This window comes from Cydia amplana, chromosome 13 (genome assembly GCF_948474715.1).
Source record: "Cydia amplana chromosome 13, ilCydAmpl1.1, whole genome shotgun sequence".
Classification (NCBI taxonomy): Eukaryota; Metazoa; Arthropoda; class Insecta; order Lepidoptera; family Tortricidae; genus Cydia; species Cydia amplana.
In genome coordinates, this window is record NC_086081.1 from 14,390,850 (window position 1) to 14,412,569 (window position 21,720).

General features: G+C 35.1%; 1 protein-coding gene across 1 annotated transcript in view; it reads left to right on the forward strand.

Moving 5' to 3' along the window:
- The first annotated feature begins 2,061 nt into the window (after positions 1-2,061).
- Positions 2,062-21,720, forward strand: part of LOC134653598 (fatty acid synthase-like) — a 119,127-nt gene continuing 99,468 nt past the window's right edge. Inside the window, exons 1-3 of the mRNA XM_063508996.1 lie at positions 2,062-2,274; positions 2,960-3,152; positions 4,713-4,833. Of these exons, the coding sequence (XP_063365066.1) occupies positions 2,125-2,274; positions 2,960-3,152; positions 4,713-4,833 (464 nt within the window). The 5' untranslated portion in view covers positions 2,062-2,124. The remainder of the gene's footprint in view (positions 2,275-2,959; positions 3,153-4,712; positions 4,834-21,720) is intronic.

Sequence of the window (21,720 nt, forward strand, 5' to 3'; positions counted from 1 at the left end):
GCCATATTTAATTTTGTGCTATGACACAGCAAGCCACGTGTACATTTTGTGCAGAAAACTTAAAAACTTCCAGTCGTAAAAGTTTTTAACAAACCAAACTATAACCTAAATTAATTATTTGGAAATGACTAACAATAATTAAAATAAAGTGACAAAATATAGCGCAGAAATGGTTGGCTCATGGGACATAACTACAGGTATGTGAAAAGGCTACTTAGATAAAACTAGTATCACATCTTAAATTTTCCTGTCTTTGCTGATGTTCATATATCTCTTTTTTTAGCGTAACTTTGAAACTATGCACACTTTTCAGGTTCCTCAACGGCGGGGACAGATTGTACTTACTGTTTTCATTGATTCCCTGGCAGATTTATAACCATTTAACCACATTAGTTTAGTCAAATACCGTATACGTATACGTATACGTATTATACAGCATATAACTATATACCTAGGGATATAAGTATACCTCCGCCGCACCGCCGCACTACTACCTACAATTATTTCACTAAACTGAATCCAGTAATATAACTATATCACTAAACTAAAGACGTATTATAGTTATATTCCTAGTAAGATAGTAATGAATCGCTTTCGTATAACTATGTTACGACATATAGTTATATCCCTAGGGTTATAACTATATAACGGCTTTATCTATCTTACTGCGACATATCTAATACTAGCCAACATAGCTGTATTTGTAGGTATACCTACATTCTTTCTTGGTTATATTGAACTTCGATATACCTATGTGAACAGTCTGTTTGTGCTGTCCGTCGAGAACTGATGGTATTTTGTCGTGTGGTTGTCATGTCTAATTTTGAATTTAAATGTCCGTAGTTCCAAATATGTATGTCAATCAGCCAGTCAGTCAGTTGGTCTAGGTCGCCACGGTGGTTGGGAGCCACGACAATATGCATTAGTTTTCTACCTGCAAAACTTAGGTACACATTAATCAAAAACCGCAAACGTAGATTTCATGAATTTTGAGTATCGGGAGCACTACTCTTTAGCTTTACCTACCTAACAATTGGTAAAAATACATTTATTTATTCAAATTAAAACGACAGTGTGTAAACAATTGTTAGGGATCCGCAAACAATGGATTAGCTTTTGTAATCTTATACCTTTAAACGAGCAATTCTTTATTTATTTATTTATACCTATAATATATATATTTCGGTGATCTCGGAAACGGCTGTAACGATTTCGATGAAATTTGGTATATGGGGGTTTTCGGGGGCGAAAAATCGATCTAGCTAGGTCTTATCTCTGGGAAAACGCTAATTTTTGAGTTTTCATATGTTTTCCGAGCAAAGCTCGGTCTCCCAGATATTAATAATAATATCAACTTACATATTTCAAATAAAAAAAAACGTAAATACAATAAGAAGGTTTATAATGATTGTATTTCAAGCAGAAATACAATCATTTTACGTTTTTCTTCAAGCAGAAACGTCACTTTTGACACTGACTGATCATAAATCCATAACAAATCCAGATCAAATTCATAACCATTAATAATAACAATTTTTGCAATCAGATTAAACCTCCATAAATAGTGGTTAGGTAGTTGGCAACTGAAAAGTAAGAATTTAGGTGTTGTAATGACTGCGAATGTTCAACGTTTAATTTATGCCCTAAAAATCTACATTTGATTATTTTAGTTAAGTTTCAAAAAATATTTCCCACTAATTATTCTTACCTGGGGGAACAGGGGTTGCTGGGGTTGTAATAGGTATCGGTATGTTGGCAAAATATTTCCCCTTTTTATTCACTAAGATCTAATAAAATAATATATTTTATGATTTTCAAATAAATTACCAAAAAATTCGAGGATTATCAAAATAAAAAAAAACCTGTTTGAATCTTAAACGTTATTTGATAACAATGATAAAAGCAGCATAATTACTTCAAAGGACCAGTAACAACCATTGTCAAATAAATTGCATTTAAAGAAAACGCATTTTTTCTGCAACTATACGGAACCCACAGTTTTTTTAAATAATGTTCCAGACATCAACTGCATGACTTTATAAATAGTGACCGCTGTAATTGCGTTTAATTACAGCCACTGCTGCTATCGTTGACAGTTGGCTCCGCGAACTAACCAATAGGATCATGGCACCGATACCTCAAGAGACGGTTGTGGAGCGTCCCCTCCCCGCGCCCCGCGAGTTATCGGGGGACGAAGTGGTTATCAGTGGGATGTCTGGGATATTCCCAAAGTCCGATAGTGTGCAGGAGTTTATGGAAAATCTTTACAATAAGGTCAGTACCTACTTGGAAAATGTATAGTGAATAGGGGAAAGTCGGTTATACCGTACCAGTTTTTACTTACGTGGATATTTTGTTTATGAAAATAGTTACAAATGTGTTTAAATGGGCTTATAAAAGTTTAGTTTCTTGGCTACATTATTAATGAAGAAGATGAATCTTCTGGATTGAATTAACGTAGTAACGTAACGTATAGTTAAAATGCATTCTTTCGAAATGACTGCCATCGGCGTCCACATGTATACCTGGTGCCTTACGTGTTAAAATTTATGTTGTTTAATGGGAAATCTAGAGCTGATACGATTTAACCGATGTTACAATATAGCCGAAAAATCCCTAAATGTTAAAATAGCGATACAAAAAGTCATAACGATCTTATAATTAGATAACGGGTCTAACTAAGCATACAAGTATTAAGGTTAACTTGGTGACACTTTATTTTGTTTATGACACAATAATTACCAGATATATATTTCGGTTTTGAAACGATTTTCATGATCTGGTCAAATTTTAATAGCATAGTTTGAAATAGTTTTTGCAGATCTAAGTACCTACGTCGTCAGAATGACCACGAGTTTTTAATTTGGATTATAACCCAAAAAGTGTCTAATTGTGTAAAAAAGCACCTAGAGCCGGCGCCACGCAAGCTTGTATCTTACTTGACTAAAACTTCTCGCAGGTGGACATGGTAACAGACGATGACCCACGCTGGGTGTTCAACCACCCCGAAGTGCCCAAGCACTTGGGCAAGGTCTCCGGCATGGGAAAGTTCGACGCGCAGTTCTTCAGGGTGCACTATAAGCAGGCATGCGCTATGGAGCCGATGAGCAGGAAGCTTTTGGAGCACGCGTATTCCGCCATCTTTGATTCTGGTAAATTATATATTCGCGGCTATCAAGAGCAGTTATGATAAACTCATCCAGGCTACCCCCTACTTCTATCATGGCCTGAACTTCAAAATAATTGAGCGATCGTTTTTCCTTTGCCGTAGTAGCACCGTCTAGATATTTTTGGTCTATCTAATTTTATTGCTTAAGGTTGTTCAGTTTAAGTCGTTTTGTGTGACTGTCGCACTACGCACTGCTGTTAAAGACCATGCTAATTAGTTGTCGTATGAAATTTCTTGTGTCAGCCATATAAAACGTACAGCTGATTGCCTTACAACTAACCTTATCCTGCTATTTGTTCGAGTTGAACACAAAATAACCATAGCCGTAGGTAATGATTACCTACTTTATGCAGAAATAAAAAAAAAACGTCAAGTGCATTACCTGGCATCGCTAAATATTCACGAAGTTCCACGACTACCTGGAAATCAAAAGGTCGATTTTCGGGTAATGCATATTAGAGTGAATTGACTTCAAATAACCAGAACAACACGACTTAAGGTGACAGTCCATTTCCAACCGCAGCTGCACTACTGTTCATTTTACTATGGAAATTAACAGTAACAGCGACGCGTTCAGTACCAGTAGTGCAGCTACGGTCAGAAATGGAATGTTACCCTTAGTCGTGTTTTAAGAAAAGTAGAGTGAATTGAATTACAAACAATTATGAAAACAATAATTTTACAACAATGGCAAACAATTATGGAAACAAGAATCTTAAATGTAAATGGCGGTGTAAGTTTTTTCTATGTGCTCTTCCTTTTTAGTGCGCTTCAACTTTTCCTGAATGTAACAAGATAAAAATAGAAAATTTCGGTGAAACTGTTAAAGTAAGAGTGGGATAGAATCAACGTCTCCTTCCCTTTCCTACGCAACCGCAGTATTTGTAACGACATAACTTGTAATTTAATCTATGGCATAAGCTTGAAGCACATAAGAGAAGGCTTTAATAATCAACAGTTTATAAGCAAACATAAGGCTTGTGTCGTGTGATAGCGATAAGCGTAAATTTCTTTTAAAATAATTTATGACCGTTAGACGTTACCCATTGCCTACGGGCACTAGAAATTTCCTGTCACTGTATTTACTGATTGAGGGTGATGATAGTGATCAAAAACCACTTTTTCTGACTCTGTAAATGATCCACATTATCATTTGGTAGTATTTGATTACAAGATAATTACTTAATTTTTTCTATGACTAATATTTTTGATGTTACTTATAATTTAATGTTAAATTTAATGTACATACTTAATCATTACTTGCATGCAGTTTAGGTAAAACTCACTATTTCTATGCCTGTTCGGGCAGGATGTGCTGAACAAAATTGTGTTATTACATCTTTACTAATGTACCACATTCAAAGAAATCAATAAATGATTGATTGATTGATTGATTTATTGATCTTATTTTTTAAGTAAAATTAATCTTATACGGAGTAATCATGGTCACACTATGACTTTTGACATACGCTGTATGGAAAGCGACACGACGTCGCATTGAGTAGGGTGACTTAATTGTATAGTGAAATGTATCTTTTGCCAGGAATCAACCCAGAGCAAATCCGAGGAAAGAAAGTCGGCGTATTCATCGGATCTACCTTCTCCGAGTCTGAGAAGATTGTCATTTATGAAAATATCCAGCGCCACGGCTTTGGCATCACTGGGTAAGTGATCATTAAAATTACAGGGATCATTGTACGACTTTTAATGATGATGAATCGCCACTCGCACCAATGAGGATTAAATTATGAATTATCAGAATTTTGAAACCCGATATTGATTTAGTGTAAAATGGTCAGCAGAATATTAAGAGCGCGTGACGATACCTAGACAGGAGTTAAATATACATAAAATTTAGCAACCTTTTACAAACCATAACGCTGCGACCAATGTGTTCACAATATCTGAACAAGCACTCGAACGCCTTGATAATAGAGGGAGTGTTCAGTTATTTGTGAGCACCTTGGCCGCTCTGATGGCGACTGTACCTTCTACTTGTTAAAACCTGTTATTATAGGTTTTGACCCGCTATTACCGGAGCCACACCCTTTCCCAGTTAAGGTTAAGTCACTAGACCGAGCGTAATTAAATCCGATGTTTAATCAAATTTGGCTTAAGGTGGTTCGACTAGGTTACTCAAAGCTTAACCCTCGCTAGATGGCGCCACTTTCGCAAAATTTCATGTTTTATTTTTTTGTGGAATGGTCAAGACCATAACAAGTTATTTGTATACTTAAAAGTATGTTTAGCGAACTCTTTAAGTAAATATTGAACTATTAAAATAAACATTGAATACTTCATTGTTCATAAACCACCCTTTAAAGTCGACGGAGTGTTGCTGTCATGCTTTTTCCTACTATAACTCACACATGCAAACAGTGTTTCCGTGATGCTTGTAGTAGACAATTTCACACAACGTAAGTATGCTGCAATAGCGTTATGGTATGTTCGTGGAAATACGTGCAAGAGGATTGGGGTTCAAGACTGGTGCGAGTAGGTAATTTCATTTTGTTTATTTTTGTCCCTTTTGTGTTATCTTAACGAGTAATCATTATATATATATATTTATTTATATATTTGGATGATATCAGAAACGGCTCTAACGATTTCGATGAAATTTGCTATAAGGGGTTTGATCTCTTAGCTAGGTCTGATCTGTGAGAAAACGCGCATTTTTGGGTTTTTATATGTTTTCTGAGCTTTGGTCGGTCTCTCAGATATTCAATCTCTTCTTCCTCGCGTGGGGTCCGCTTGGCAACTAATCCCAGAATTGGCATGGGCACTAGTTTTTACGAAAGCGACTGCCCTGACCTTCCAACCCAGAGAGTAAACTTATCGGGATTAGTCCGGTTTCCTCACATTGGTTTCTTTCACCGAAAAATAGGTATCGGTATATAAATAAGTTCCGGTAAATAGGTATCAAATGATATTTCGTACAAAAAGTTCCGAAAAATCATTGGTACGACGGTACCTACGAGCCGGGGTTAGAACCCGCGACCTCCGGATTGCAAGTCGCACGCTCTTTCCGCTAGGCCACCAGCGCTTCCCCCAGATATTCAGTATCATCATCATCACTATCACTATCACTACATAGTATAAAACAAAGTCGCTTTCCTGTCTGTCTGTCTGTATGCTTAGATCTTTAAAAGTACGCAACGGATTTTCATGCGGTTTTTTTAATAGATAGAGTGATTCAAGAGGAAGGTTTATGTATAATTTGTTAAGCCGTGCGAAGCCGGGGCGAGTCGCTATTATCAAAAAATTACTTTATCAACATTTTCAAAAAAAAAATCAATAACCTGATTTTCACAGATTATGATCTTTTTGGGTTCTTCCAACTCAGAATCACTAGCATATTCTTGTTGAATCCTGAAGCTAATATAAAAACTATGTCCCAAATATTTGTATAGAAGTTTTAGTTTCCGCTACGTCACGCAGGCTGGGAAACATTTTTGATACTAAAACCTGACGTAATGACCGACATTTTAGGATATCTTTTTATGCTAGGATGGAGAATACCTACTGACGATTCTTAGTAGAATGAGCCCAAGGAAGTCCAGGTTTGTAAGTGTCAGGTATCAGGTTTTTTTTAAAGCGCTAATAGTTTGTTCTACAAGTAAAGCTATCCCTTACTCCCCAGCCTCTAATAAAGTAGTAGGTAATTGTAAAATAAAAGGAAAACTTTTTTTTATTATGAATTCAAGTACCTACAGTACATTTTTTCATATTTGTTATCCGTAGTAGTCCCTGTACCTGAAAGAAATATAATTATCATGAATCATGATAGGAAAAAATCTCTAGTGTAATAGGAAGAAAGATGATGCAACAATATGGATTCTAATAAAGTTATAATCAAGTTATAATTTACTTACCTGGTAGTAACTAGTAATAATTGTGTTTTTCATTCATAGACAAAATTCCATTATTTTCAACCACAGGAAATTTTATACATTTCTTTTTTATTGCTGTGAGGATGTCCTGATTGTAAAAATCAAAGAGATTAGGTAGAGTATAATTTCTAATTATCTTTGTAAAAATTAAACGAATACGCTTAGCCCATACTTAATCAATCGATTTTTGAAAATAAGAAAAATAAAAATAAAAAAAACAATACGAAATTTAGGTGTAAAAAAAATACAAAAAGTTATGTCCCAGCATACAATGACTGGGGATAGAACCGGGAACCTTCCGTTTGTAAGCAAAAAAGCGACTGTTTACAAAACGCACCATGATAGTTCTTAGCTAAGCTGACGAAATTCGGGTACTTATTCAACAAAATCGGGTAGGTCAACAAAATTGCGCTAAACATGACGGCACTTCAAATTCACGCCGTGGTCAGCCCGGCAACGTCGGAAATGGTATGGCAACGTCGCAAATGTATCCGTACACGACATTTGTGACGCACACATACGTAAAATTGATGAAAAGTTAACTATGATTTTTGCATGATTTCTGTATGAAACATTGTTTTCCTATTCATTTAGCAAAAATGAATATTCGAAAGAAGATAAATGCGGAAATATTTATGTAGTAATAGTGTGTAGTTACTTAATGAAAGTCGATTGAATTTTGTATGAGAATCGAACCACCTTAAATTATTTTCTAAACTTGATTTTCGAGACAATTAGTTTCTTGTTAGTATATTCCTCGATGTTCAACGTACCATCGACCACACTGTGAACTGACAGTTCATAAACCCTATTACAAAAGGTATAAGGTCCACCGATGGACAGTTAAGAAAGTTGCTGTTTATTATGAAGTGGTACTGGCGATAGTATGAGGACGTCTTCCTTCTTTCAATTTCATCTCATAGTTAAGTTAATTCAGGTCCGTTGCAACAAAATTAATAACTATACCAACGTTTTCGGCACTGTATTGTCAATATTATATGTAATATTTTTCAATGTAATTAACTCTTCTGTAATGACTGTTTGTGCCAAAATAAAGAGAAAAAAAAAGTGAATAATTTTCACTTCAAAAGAATACAGACTGGGTAGGATAAAGTTGATTTAAAATACTAGTAGTGAATAGAGCAGACAATTCAACGCGGAAGAGCCGTCCTGTCACTTTTACCCTTAATCAAACGGAACACTTTATATGAGATTTTTGAAAACTAAGAATGGTTTTTAGGTAATTTGGGTGCGTAGATTACGAAAAAATATATTTAAAAAAATTAAGTGGGGTGGGAAAGGGGGGTTTTGCGGTGGGAAATAATTTCCCGTTATCCGTTATGGAATGGCAAAATTTTGAATAAGTGGGAAATAGTTTCCCATTGTCCGATACGGTTACGAACTTTTTACTAATTAGTAGCTCCCCCCGGCTTTGCTTGGAATTCAAGTATGATTTATTAACGTTATCTTCAAAAATCAAAGAAATAAATAAAAGAAAAAAGAAGACTCAGATTTTTTTGTGTAACAGACAAACGGGCATATATTTTTATATATGGGAACAAATTAAAATTTAGGTGTGGAACAAACACTGGGAAATAATTTCCCACTTGATAAAACCTACCTATTTTTTTGGAAATCGTAAGTTCAGGAACAAACAATGGGAAATTATTTCCCACTTACTAAAACCTTAAAATCTTGGCTAATTTATATCGTTATTACAATTATTTTCAAGCAAAACACAGGGAAAATAAGTCTAGTTTATGATAGTATTCAGTATACACTTGCCAGATTTTTTTACGCACTTAAGCTCAAAACACCAAAAAAAATGTTGTTACTGCAAAAAAAATCCCGACAACTGACATTGACTTTGACATATGGTCACAAATGGCGGCCATTAGAAAAGTGTTGCCATTTTTCAAATACAAAATGTTACTAAGATTTTAAATCTGTATGGTTGGTATCGCGGAGTGCTGCCATTAAAAAGATAAAAAATATTTCGTAAATTAGAACGAAGTGGGAAATAATTTCCCGATATTTGACTAAGGGTTAATTATTAATGTTTATGTTAATGAATGTTTATAAATGTATGGCTCTATAAAGTATTATGTAATACAGGCCTTCTTGCCAGATCCAAAAAATAAAGAAACAAATAAAGGGTGTTTCAAGAAAAACAAATTAGACTAGACACGTCAAAGTAATATTTAAAGTCCCATTTGTAATAAATTATATAGAAGGCGGAGGTTTTTAACTAATCTGGATCTTTATAAGATATTCATTTCATAAGCCCAGCACTTAGTAATGAATTTTATTTAAAAACTTGATTAAAGCTGGAGATTAATCAGTATCAAATATTTATATACTTATTTAGATTAAGACGGAGATAGATAAATAATGTGCATCACAAAATGGACTCGACTCACTATAAAGCCAGCGCTGGTATTCGGTAGGGTCCATTCGGTGATGAACTGATTGATTTTTCGTAATATGCGTATGAATATAATTCATAAAAATCTAACTCGTACAATTGGCCATAGTATAACAGTAAACACGGACATTTAATTTGTAACATTATTTAAGCAGTCATAAGATCAAATTAACTTAATTGGGCGGTATTTAGTTCATTACCAGAAGGAACCGCAAACTTATCCTCTACAAAGTACTCAAAGGAAGTTCGTAAAACTTTCACAATATAGGTTGGTACTTTTGTGTACGAGTTGCAAAGTAGTGTTCAGGCTTTTGTTAAAAAAACCGGCCAAGTGCGACTCGGACTACGCACGACGGGTTCCGTACCATTACGGGAAAAACGGCAAAAAAGGAGCCCCACTTAAATATTTATTTGATTTTATTTTAGTATAGGTATCACCAGTGGGTAATTACTACATACGTCCAAGGTTTGGACGTACATATCCAAGGAGTAGGCGTAGACGGCTAAGGTAATGGTCAGTATAAGGTTTCTGCGTAAAAATTTGCTACTAAATAGTCTGCCTGCGTAATACTAGCGACTAGTAAATATGAAATACAACATGATACAAAGACACGCACATGACCCACATGATTTACATACAAAGGTGCATTCAAAATTAATTCACGAATGCCTAAAAACGATGCCTGTAAATACCTATAAACTCTTAGATACAAAGTTTTGATTCGTTCGGCGGCGGTATTTACGGTATAGCCTGATAGCCGTTCTGCTAAATCTCAAAGTTTAAATTCAATTGGTAAGTACGGCTATAGCCGTTACAGCGGTAGAACGTGTTTAAAAAGTGACGTAAAATAACATAAAGTACCTAATAATCGAATAATACAAGTTTGTATCCAGTACAGGGGGATTGAAAATGCCTTCCGAAACTTAAACAATTTATGGACATAGTCACGTGACTTCTCGTAGCATCTATCATCCCGATACATTATTTTTGAAGTGAAAACTTCTTTAGCGGCGCTGTGCACTTTTTGTGATGGGGAAAAATGTTAAACTCGCAACAGGTCACGTGAACGTAAGATTCGTAAGACATAAGACGGACACGTGACCTGATCGAAAAACTGTTACAATGTCATTGAGTTTTCACTTCTGCCGGCACTCCCGGAGTGCAACCCATTGTTTTTTTTTTTCGTTTCGCATTTTTCGATATACGATTTTCATTGTGGCAAGCATTTTCTTCTAAACAGACGGCTTCAGGCTTCTAGACGGTTAGCCGGATTACAAGATAAAAACATCTCCTCCGATCTAATTATATACAAAATTGAATAGTAGTAATGCGTAAAAATTGCTTAGATTAGTAGCCTTTAACATTAACTAGTCTCTGATTAAAGGATCGTCGTAAATCAGGCCCGTGTCTAGGCAATAAGTAGTTGGTTCAGGTCAACTTTCTGACCTTCTGCGTCTTACTTCTTGCTATCTGTTACTCATGTTCTCTGTGGTAAGTAGTTCTAAGAATTTAGGTATACCTACAATTTTTCACTGCTTCTTTGTCTATTACTCGTATTGTTGTATGTATCACGTTTATCTACGTTTGAACTCGTTAAAGATGCTAAATGATACGTTTTTATTCATATAATAAGATCATTTCCTCTTATGCGCACTGCGAATCCACGTCAAAGTCCTTTTATTTTAATATCAAATCAAGTTAGTATTTTAAAATGTGATCTGAATCTGATATCATTCTAGTTTGTTCCTATTACCTAGGTATGTACAATCCCTTAAAATTGTACAATGTTAGATACATAAATGTATGCTGCTCACCCTTGCAATTTGTAACAATAATTCACATATTACAAATTAATTCGATAATCCAATACACGAGCAAACAATTTTATTAAATCGAAGTACTTAGAGGGTGTCGAGTGCCCGGGGCATGTTTCCACCCCTAAATATTTTAGCTAAATTATGTTAGCTGCGTAATAAACTTTCAGAATTCTGATTGACGGACGTATGCAATTTAACTCCCTAGTAATATTTACTAGGATACATATACATATAAGCTTATACGTGTATACTACAAATTGATGATCTAACCCTGGAGTCATGTTTGGAATAATAATAAAATTATTCCAAACATCAGGCCCCTATTTCACCATGCCGACATTTGTCAGTGACATATGTCGAGTGACAATTGTCAAGTGACTGGTGACAAATGACAACTTCGTAAACTGTTTTTGTATAGAAGTGCTTATAAACATGACAGGCATTTAATTACAATTGTCCATCTTTCATTTAATGACAATGATTTGGTGAAACAAGAGTAGTTTTTATAAGTCGACATATTTGTCAATTTGTCGGTAATTCTTGACATGAGATCGGAGCTGTGTCAGGCTTGGGTGACAATTGTAGTGTTTTCGTTGTTAGCAAACCCCGTTATCATTGTTGCAGTTCATTGAAAATAAACGTTGGCAAAACTGTGTACCCTAAATTCGCCTTTAGGGTACAAATAAAAATCGCTTTAAATCGCTTTTAAATTCTTCTTAACTAGCATTAAATCATAATTCCATTATAAATTGTAATTGTTGCCTATGAAGGCGTTTAGTAATTCAACATTTAGGATTTGGAATAAGTCTCAGTATAGTTTTCATAATAAAAAAAAAATTATAATGCGAAGTTGGGGACCGGTAGCGAAATTAGGTATGTATATGTTAGGTAGGTATTGTTTTTTTAATAATTTACTTGGGCGATGTTGGGCACTAACAGTAAAGTTAGGGTTTTGGTTAGTTAGAAAATGAATCTCCGCGAAAGCAATAGTGGTGATATTCTTATACAAGGGAATATATAAAGTAAGAATAGATTCCTACTTTGACGTCACTGACTTTGCATTTGCAGAAAAAATTACTTAAAACAAACAAAAAAATAATGCTTTGACGCCTTGTCAACAAATAATGTAGGTATACGCTGCATTAAATGGGGTCGGGACACAGATGGGATCTCAATCAATATCATGTTAGTGATGACAACACGGCACATCGAAAGCAATTAACGATCTCTTGTGAAGAATTGACAAATATGTCGACTAGTAAACATTACCCTTGTTTCACAAAATAATTGTCATTAAATTTAAGATGGACAATTGTACTAAACTACCTGTCATGTTTATATGAAGTTCTATACAAAACAATTTACGAAATTGTCATCTGTCACCTGTCACTTGACAATTGTCACTCGACATATGTCACTGACAAATGTCGGCGTGGTGAAACAAAGGTCTGTCATTTTTTTGACAATTGTCGTACCTGTCAGCTTGGTGAAATAGGGGCCAGGTTGGTTTGGTATAATAATTATTAATCCAACCGAATTTAACAAAAAGCTTATAAACAATTAATTATACAGGGTGCTTCCTGTAACAGGAGCAATAAATTAAACCGTAGTCTGTACTCCTCAAACTGACCAACATTTGTTCAGCAACTTTTGAAAATAACTCATGTTTTGATTTTTATTACACTTTAAAGTTTATTCTAAGACGCAATGTATTGCAAATTTTATTATGTTTAAAGCGTGACAAGCAACGTCAAACACACTGATGTCAGCGTACATTGAAGGCAATATTTATTTTGTATGAAAAAGAGGAAGTCTAAAGGATTCATAATTTTTAAAAGTTGCTGAACAAATGTTGGTCAGTTTGAGGAGTACAGCCTTTAGTTTAATTTATTGCTCCTGTTACAGGAAGCAGCCTGTATAAACGTATTGAGAATTAGGGTTGCACAAAACTGTCTGTCAACAACATCGTAATGCTTAGAGATAAATTAATTTAGTACGGGGTAGCGCATCGTTACTGGTGAATTTACAATATGACTTGGAATTCCGGTAGCCGTTTAAGATGTATAATGCTCTTACGGTAAATGCCATTAGGTATCGTTAGGCTCTGGTATTTCGTGTGTCCGTGGGCGACGGTAACTGCTTACCATCAGGTGATTTGTCAGCTCCTTTGCCTCCTCGATATCATATATATATATTTTAGGATACTGGTTCGTTATTTCCCATGTACTAAATAGATCGGACCAATCAAGCCACTCATAGATTTCTTTAGATATCCAGAAAGAATAAACAACAACGAAAAACATAACACAATACCGTATTGTTCTTACTTCCCGATATTAAATTTTTAAGCCTCACCGCCAGGGAATTCAATAAGCACCAATACAGCACTTATAGGTATCTACCTACAGACTACAACCGCCAATACACCCTATACCTTATCGTCGCTTATCGAAATTTTCCCAACATTCTTATTGCATCTCGATCCTCTATATGGCAAATGATAGTGACGGAAAGTGCTCAAAACTAAACCACGAAATGAATTGACGTTCTTACACAACTTGCAATGAATCTAGTGCCGATAAAATCGAGTTTGTACAAGCGTTTTATGGTTTGCTATCTTCTAATTAAAACACAGTTATTACTTACACTTCTGCTAGATAATTATAATTAATTTACACAGTATAAAATGTATAAATAATTGGTTAAATGAGTGGTGCCATCGGATAAAAAATAATCAATTAATTAATTTATCGGATATAAATTATTCCATACCAAAATTGGAGTATGAGTAGGTATCGATTTGACGGCTCGTATAATTATTGCGACATAAAATAGTAGAAATTCAATAAAATGAAACTATAAAAATTCTATACTAAATTCTTGCCATGTCTTAAGTATTTTACGTCAAAAATGTGACAGTAACGTAGAAAGTGGCGCCCTTAATAATTTTCAAGTCGGACTAATTTTTATTTAAATAAATTACATATTTTTACATATACATACAAAGTTTTAAATAGATTAACGTCCATAGATTAACGTATACTCGTATAATTCACATTAAGTTAATCGTGTATAATGAAGTTATTGTATTGTACGGAAGGTTTAAAAATAAATGTATGTTTTTTAAACAAAGATTTAAAAATACAAATCTAAGTATAAAAATATACCTACAATACACCTTATTAATCCCATTATATTTTCTTAGTAAATACCAATTATTTATAACTGAAGATAGGTTATAGGCGTTCCAAAATTGAAGCGCTTACCTTGTGACAAATTGGACAAGTTGCCTTTAGTCGCGGCTGGACAAGCGAGAAATGTGCACGTGCTAACGAGCTCCCGCACACCGAAAGAGAAAGACACGACCTTATGTTTAACAACGAGTGTGACAAAGATGGATGGAATGAGAAAATTAATCAAAAATAACAGTTTTCTTCGTAGGTACAGAAATAAATATGGAAGTATTTTTTGTGCTCCTCAAGTATGAGTATAACCTATCTATGGTTGTATAATATCATTGGTAAATACGTACATAAATAAGACTTGCAAATACTCTGAAACACTCGGCTTGCTCTGCGCGTCAGATAGTTAGTTTATGCAGTTGACGCGCCCGGAGGCCCTCAGCTTGACTTATGGCAGGCGACAACATCAACCCGAATCCTCCTTTACTAAAAATGTATCCAAGGGAACGCTTACGTGGCCCATGTTACAAGCAATCACTGATTTTTCAACTTTAAATACAGCGCAATTAGCGTTTTCGACTTAAAGTACGTGAGTGACCCGTTTTTAATATTAATATATTCAATATGTCTGTGTCTCATGGAAGTTTTGAAATTATAATACTGTTTTTTTTTTAAAGAGGGGCCCACTGATTAACAGTCCGCCGGACGGTATCGGCCTGTCAGTTAAAACAAAAACTTGACAGTTCCGAACAACTGACAGGCCGATACCGTCCGGGGGACCATTAATCAGTGGGTCCCTTAATCGAACAGTTTCAAGAAAACGTCACGAGGTCGTCGATGTTAAATTAACCGAAGATATAAACAAAGTTTCGAAAATTTCAATCTTTTCGCTTTTGCAAGTCGTGCCTACCAATAACTACAACACATCAGTTGTAAATTATTTTACGTGTGTGGGTTACTCGAATTTAAACTGTCGTCGTGAGTCATACTAACTTAAGCCTAAACTACGGTTTAACATCTTAGTCACTCGCGCGACAGTTTTGGCTTAAGTTGGGCTACTGTTTATTGTCAATACTCTGCATTCACTGACACGATATTTTCCGCTGAGCGCACTGCAACTTAAACGTTTCGGATGTACCGATACATCCTGAACCCATAGTGTAAATTTCATTCGATAGCGTGAAGAGCATTCGCGTTTGCGCTATGTCTATTTTTGTGTGGGATTTTGAACAGCGCGCCAAGCGGGACGTTTTGGAAAGTCAAAATCCCATACAAAATGACGCTTAAAGCAAACGCGTACGTCACGTCACGCTCTATGGAATTAAATTTACACTAGGGGTAGGTACTGGAATCAAACAAAGATAACTTTTGTGCAACAGTAACTGAGATTTTGGGCAATTTGGCTTGATATAGGTAATATTGTTAGCGAATGTAAAGAATAACGAATTCCATAATGAAAAAAGTTATTTATCAGTCGCCGCTGTCCGCTTGCATCTTGTTTCCAAATGTCAGTAACACTCTCGCTACTTCGCTCTTTATAAAGCTCTTGTATAACTATTTGCGCCACTATTTTTTACTTTACTTCCTATGAGCTTTTATATTTTTAAATATCACTTCTATTTAAAAATGAGTTTGAAATTTTTAACTCTTTTATTACTTTTTTTGTATAAGATCGCTTCTTATAGGACCAGCAGTATTGACGTAACAAATGAACATAACATGACACAAACATACCTACTTGCAATATACACAGTAAACCCAGCTAAAGGATAACTCACACTAGACCGGGCCGGGGCCGGGCCGGAGCTTCCGGCGTTTTCTTTTTCTATAGTCTGACATGTCAGTCGCCTCGGTCCGAGCGCGGCCCGGTCTAGCGTGAGTCATCCTTAAAATCATAACCTAAGACTTTTCTGTAATTGGTTAAGAGTCACGCGAAACTAGCCGCCGCCATACGATCGAAGTTATCTCATTTAAATACGGCATTCTGAAATAACTTGAAACTTGACATAAACTTTCAAGTGAGATACTTATGTGTATCTATGTTTGGTACTAGTTTTCGTAGCTAAACATTGTAATAAGTACCAATAAGTTAGAGCGAGTAGAAGCTTTGCATACAAAATAATTACTAGTTCCACTTGCTTTCTATAATAATTTAGCAACAAAAACTAGTACCTAGTCATAGTTTCACTACATAGTATAAAACAATGTCGCTTCCCGCTGTCTGTCTATCTCTATGTATGCTTAGATCTTTTTTAATAGATAGAATGATTCAAGAGGAAGTGCGAAGCCCGGGCGGGTCGCTAGTGTCATATAAAATTGAAAGCGACTTCAATTGTGTGGGAGGGGGGCTGCTTTTTGGCGGACGGTTTTGCGACTCTTAAAATAGCCTAAAATAACGAATAATAACTAATGAAAACCCTGTCGATAAAACAGTATTTCAAACAAGTTAAACCGAGCGAAGCCCGATTCTTAGCCTGTCTAAAAACTTTACATAGAAAACCAATTTTGTAGAGAACTAGTTCCAATTACGACAAAAAGACCTATTTACATAAAGTAGTAACACTTGTAGGGAATAAACCTATTTCTTCCAATTCCCTGGGGACTTTACTTGTTGCGGGTTTCTGTCTTTACTTTAACGATTTGCATAAGTTTTTTTTATTTACCACGTCGGTGTCTAACAGACAATTAGGTACGCCTACTGTAAGCGGTCACCGTAGCCAATAGACGTCTGCAACTTCAGAGGTGTTACATGTAATTATAATCGATGTTCTAAATGAAATTAAAAAAAGTTATAGTTTTCAGTTGTTTGGTTGAGTGAAATATAACGCCCATATAATAGAGCCCGTACCATGAGTCACTGACAGTGTCAAAACTGACATTTACGCTATCGAGAACGTAAATTACTTTCTATACATCTTGTTTGCACAAATATGCGAGTACGAGCGAGATGTATAGAAAGTAAATTACGTTCTCGACGGCGTTTATGGCAGTGCCAAACTGATGGTAGCCGTACTGATATAACAATAACGCTTTATGCAGGATTTAATTATTTTCTATGAAAAAAAATGCACATTTACGGAAAGCAAATGCCATTTAGTTTCATTTAATATACTTAGATCATAGACTAGGAATCCTCTAGACTGAGTTTAGAGCAATTATTTCATGAAACCGATGCTGCCAAAAATACGGGGGTGCGGGGGGACGAGGTGAGCGAATCGGTGCTGTGATTGGTCCGTTCAAAGACACGGACCAATCACGGCACGGGATTATAGTCAATAGTCAATAGTCAAAATATACTTTATTCATGTAGGCCTAGCAACAAGCACTTATGAATCGTAACATACTTATAAATTATCTTAAGCTAATTATCAGAGCAATTTATTGATGTTATTATTCCATAAGAATATTGGATTATTATACAAATCAAATTATACACAAATTAAATTAAATTAAAAATTTCACAAAAGGATCGTCAAACATGAAAAAAAAAATTGTATAAAAAATACTAGTCTAGAATGTTTCTAGAATAAAATCTAAATGTCAAATAAATAAATAAAAAACACAAAAGAAGTATGTACATCGGAATATAAATTTCCTCATCATTAATCAAATATACCTAAAAAAATAATCATTTCGAATAACAATTAATCCCACGTTGTTTTATCATTCATGTAGTCTTGTGTGGTATAATACGCTTTAGAAATAAGTTTACGCTTTACATAATTCTTAAATTTATTAATAGATAATTCAGTAATATGGTTTGGAAGTTTGTTATAAAATCTCACACAATTACCCATGAATGATTTTTTAATTTTATGGAGCCGAGTGACTCGAAGATGGAGTAATTTTAAAAACTATCGTATAAGTGGCAGAGGGGGTAGCGTTACTATGCTCAGTCTAGAGGATTCCTAGTCTATGACTTAGATATACCCCGAAGTTAACGGAATTCAATAAAAACACCAAGACTTCGAAAACATTGCATTTGACATATCAAAAGTTTTGAACTTCAGTATTTGAGTCAGGACCAAAATAAAAGGGAGCCAAAATCCCTTTAAACTCGTTTTTTTATTCACCGTTAAAAAGCTGTGTTTTATTACCATTTTAATAAACGACGTAAAGCCAAGTTGGATCCTTATTCATAATTATTTCCTTATTAGTTCCGTAGCGCGCCACCTGCGCCCGACGGGCGCTGGGATCATTTTTATATTATTACGGAAAAAAGGCTTTTCGCGAACGTTTGTGCGATGTAAGTACATATTGTGCCTTTGTTTTTAAGCTGTACGTGAAGTTCAAAAGGGTTTGAAATATGGGCATAAAATTAAATAAAACCGGACTAGTGCGAGTCGGACTCGCCCACCGAGAGTTCCGTACCTTTTATTATTTGTTGTTATAGCGGCAACAGAAATACATCTGTTAAAATTTCAACTGTCTAGCTATCACGTTCCTGAGATACAGCCTGGTGACAGACATACAGACGGGCAGTGGAGTCATAGTAATAGGGTCCCGTTTTTAGCCTTTTTACCTTTGGGTTCGGAACCCTAGCAGGATACCTTTTTATTGTGACAACGTAAAAGTAGCCTACAATTCAAATTAGTTATACGTATAAATGTGACGTTATCTATGAAAAGGGACCTTATTGTCGATGGCGCTTACGCCATTATTAACGATGCTCCGATATAAACACAATGCCGCGCGACGCTGTGCGGCATAAGCGCCATCGACAGTAAGATCCATTTTCATAGATAATGCCCCTAAATTGGGATCAAAGGGCCGTTTTAGATAGGTACATAAAGTTATCATATTGCTATCTTGGCCGGTAACCTGTATATTATTGTTGTGACGGCACGTCTATTGTATTCAGATTATCTGTGAGTAATAGGGTCATTAACCAACTAAGTTACAACGTCATAGTTAATTATAACAACTGTATTGTTACTGTACTGTACTTCATTTGTTACATTGACCATTCAATGTACATTTGCATTCAATTGTCCAACAATTTGCTACGTAATGATTATAACGCTTTCCTGTTTATAGTCTAGTAAATTACCTAGTACAGTCACCTGCAATCATATATTATGTTATACAACGAAGGCCGTAAAAATATCTGACACGAGCTTATTTATAGAGCCATAAGAGCGTGTCGTGTCGTGTTTTTTTTTTTAGGCCTTCGAAGAGTAACATATTATTGCAGGTGACTGTACATGCACTAACAAAAATACTAAAATCATTTTTAGTATAAACATTTGAAAAGATAAACTTACTGAGAGACAAGCCCCTGCAACACAGTATGAAAACCAAGTGTCGTCATGGGACATATTTAGTTTATTTGAACTTTCGTTTGCTGACGATTCACAACCTTCAATATTCCACTTTTGAAACCTGTCGTTTGCTCGGGTATCAATATTAGCTTATATACCTACTTAAATAACAACTTTATCCCCTTGTAAAACTATTTATTTTACAAGTAAATATATATTTGTTTTACAAGGGGGCAAAGTTGTTGTTTAACCGCTCGTGCTAATATTGATACCCGAGCAAGCGAAAGATTCCAAAATTGAACCACTAGCGTAGCGAGTAGTTTGAAAAATGTAATCTTGAGCGTTGCGAGGGTTTCAAAGTACGAGGGTTAAACAAAATTTGCCCCCGAGTGAAACACAAAATTTTTCACCACACCAACCCGAAGCAAATAATATATTAAATGTAAAATATCAAACAAAATCAAACCAAATCAAATTCAAATGAATGTTATTAATTATTTATCATCCAAAATCATCATTTAAAAGTCAATTCTACCAGCAAACATAAGAAAACAAATCAAATTTTTCATTTGATTACTTTGCCTCACATGTGAATAAAATGCAACTTTGCTATCAGTTTTTGAAGTGCAAAGTAAGTCTTTCCGAGCTGTTTTGGTGAAAATAACTATATCCTAATCTTATTAAAAGCAAAATTTTATTTGCGATGGCACCACCGAACTGTAAATTAAATGTAATCCCAAGAAAGTTGAAGTAACATTTAGTATAAAGACAATGTCTACAGTATCACGTTCCTGACGAATACACCTCGTTACCGAGATCTGGACCATCCTCATCCCCCATTAGGCCTATCACAGTGTGCCCTTAACCCCGAGTATCCATCGTTATATTGATAGATGTGGCCATTTCTCCCCAACGTCCCCTGTTACCGAGCTCGCAAAGTTACTTTTTATCTTTGATGCAACAATATAAATCTTAGATATTGGGGGAGGATGGGGTAAGTGTAGATATGACAGTCGATTTAGTTTCAAAATTGTTGTTTTATTTTGTAGGTGGATTAATTTAAGAATTAGTTGGTAGATGTTATTCGTGTTGTTTTCGATAACGTTATTGAGTGATTTATTTTTCCTCCAGTATTGTTCAAAAGACAATATATCAAGTTATGTTTGGATTATCTGTGGAAATCCAACTAGATTAAAAAGATCTAAGAAATTGCTAAGATTGACTACTCAGTTAAAGAAATTAGTCCAAAGTGGCAGTTGATATTCTGTTTAAAGTTCCTAAGTGGCAAAATACGAACTGCCACTTAGGACTTATTCGTAATTCTGCCAAGTTCATAGAATCAAAGGCCACTGGGACCGAAAGTTACTCCAGTAAATGTGCCCTTCTTTCCAAAACATTTACACTTGCTTATTTTACCTCCTTACAGTTCCTTCAAGTCTCTTTTATATTATAACTAGCTGTTGCCCGCGACTTCGTACGCGTGGATTTGTATATTTGTGGTTATATATTCTACATTAGCTTAGAACATTATGCAGCAAAAGATCGCAGTAAGACGGTTAATCATTTGTTAATTATTAATATTACAACGCATGATACTTGTCTTTCACAACCTACGAAGCTTCAAGCCCCTAACTGAATAAAATTGTTCTCGATATAATCCCTCTCAACCAGAAGATTTTCATGTCCTCTATTTAATAAAACCTACTACTTAACTACCTATTTACGAAGTTTGAAGTTCCTAGCTTTAAATAAAATTTGAACCCTATACAAACTTTCAACCCCTTTTTAACCATTTTAGGGGATGAATTTTTACAAACGCTGAAATTACTTTTCTTGTATTTTAATACTATGCCTATATACAAAGTTTACAACGATTAAAGTCCCGCACTCAAATGAATGTTTGACCTCTATACAAATCTTCAACCCCTTTTTCACCACCATCATGGGGATGAATTATCAAAAACTCTGAAATTAG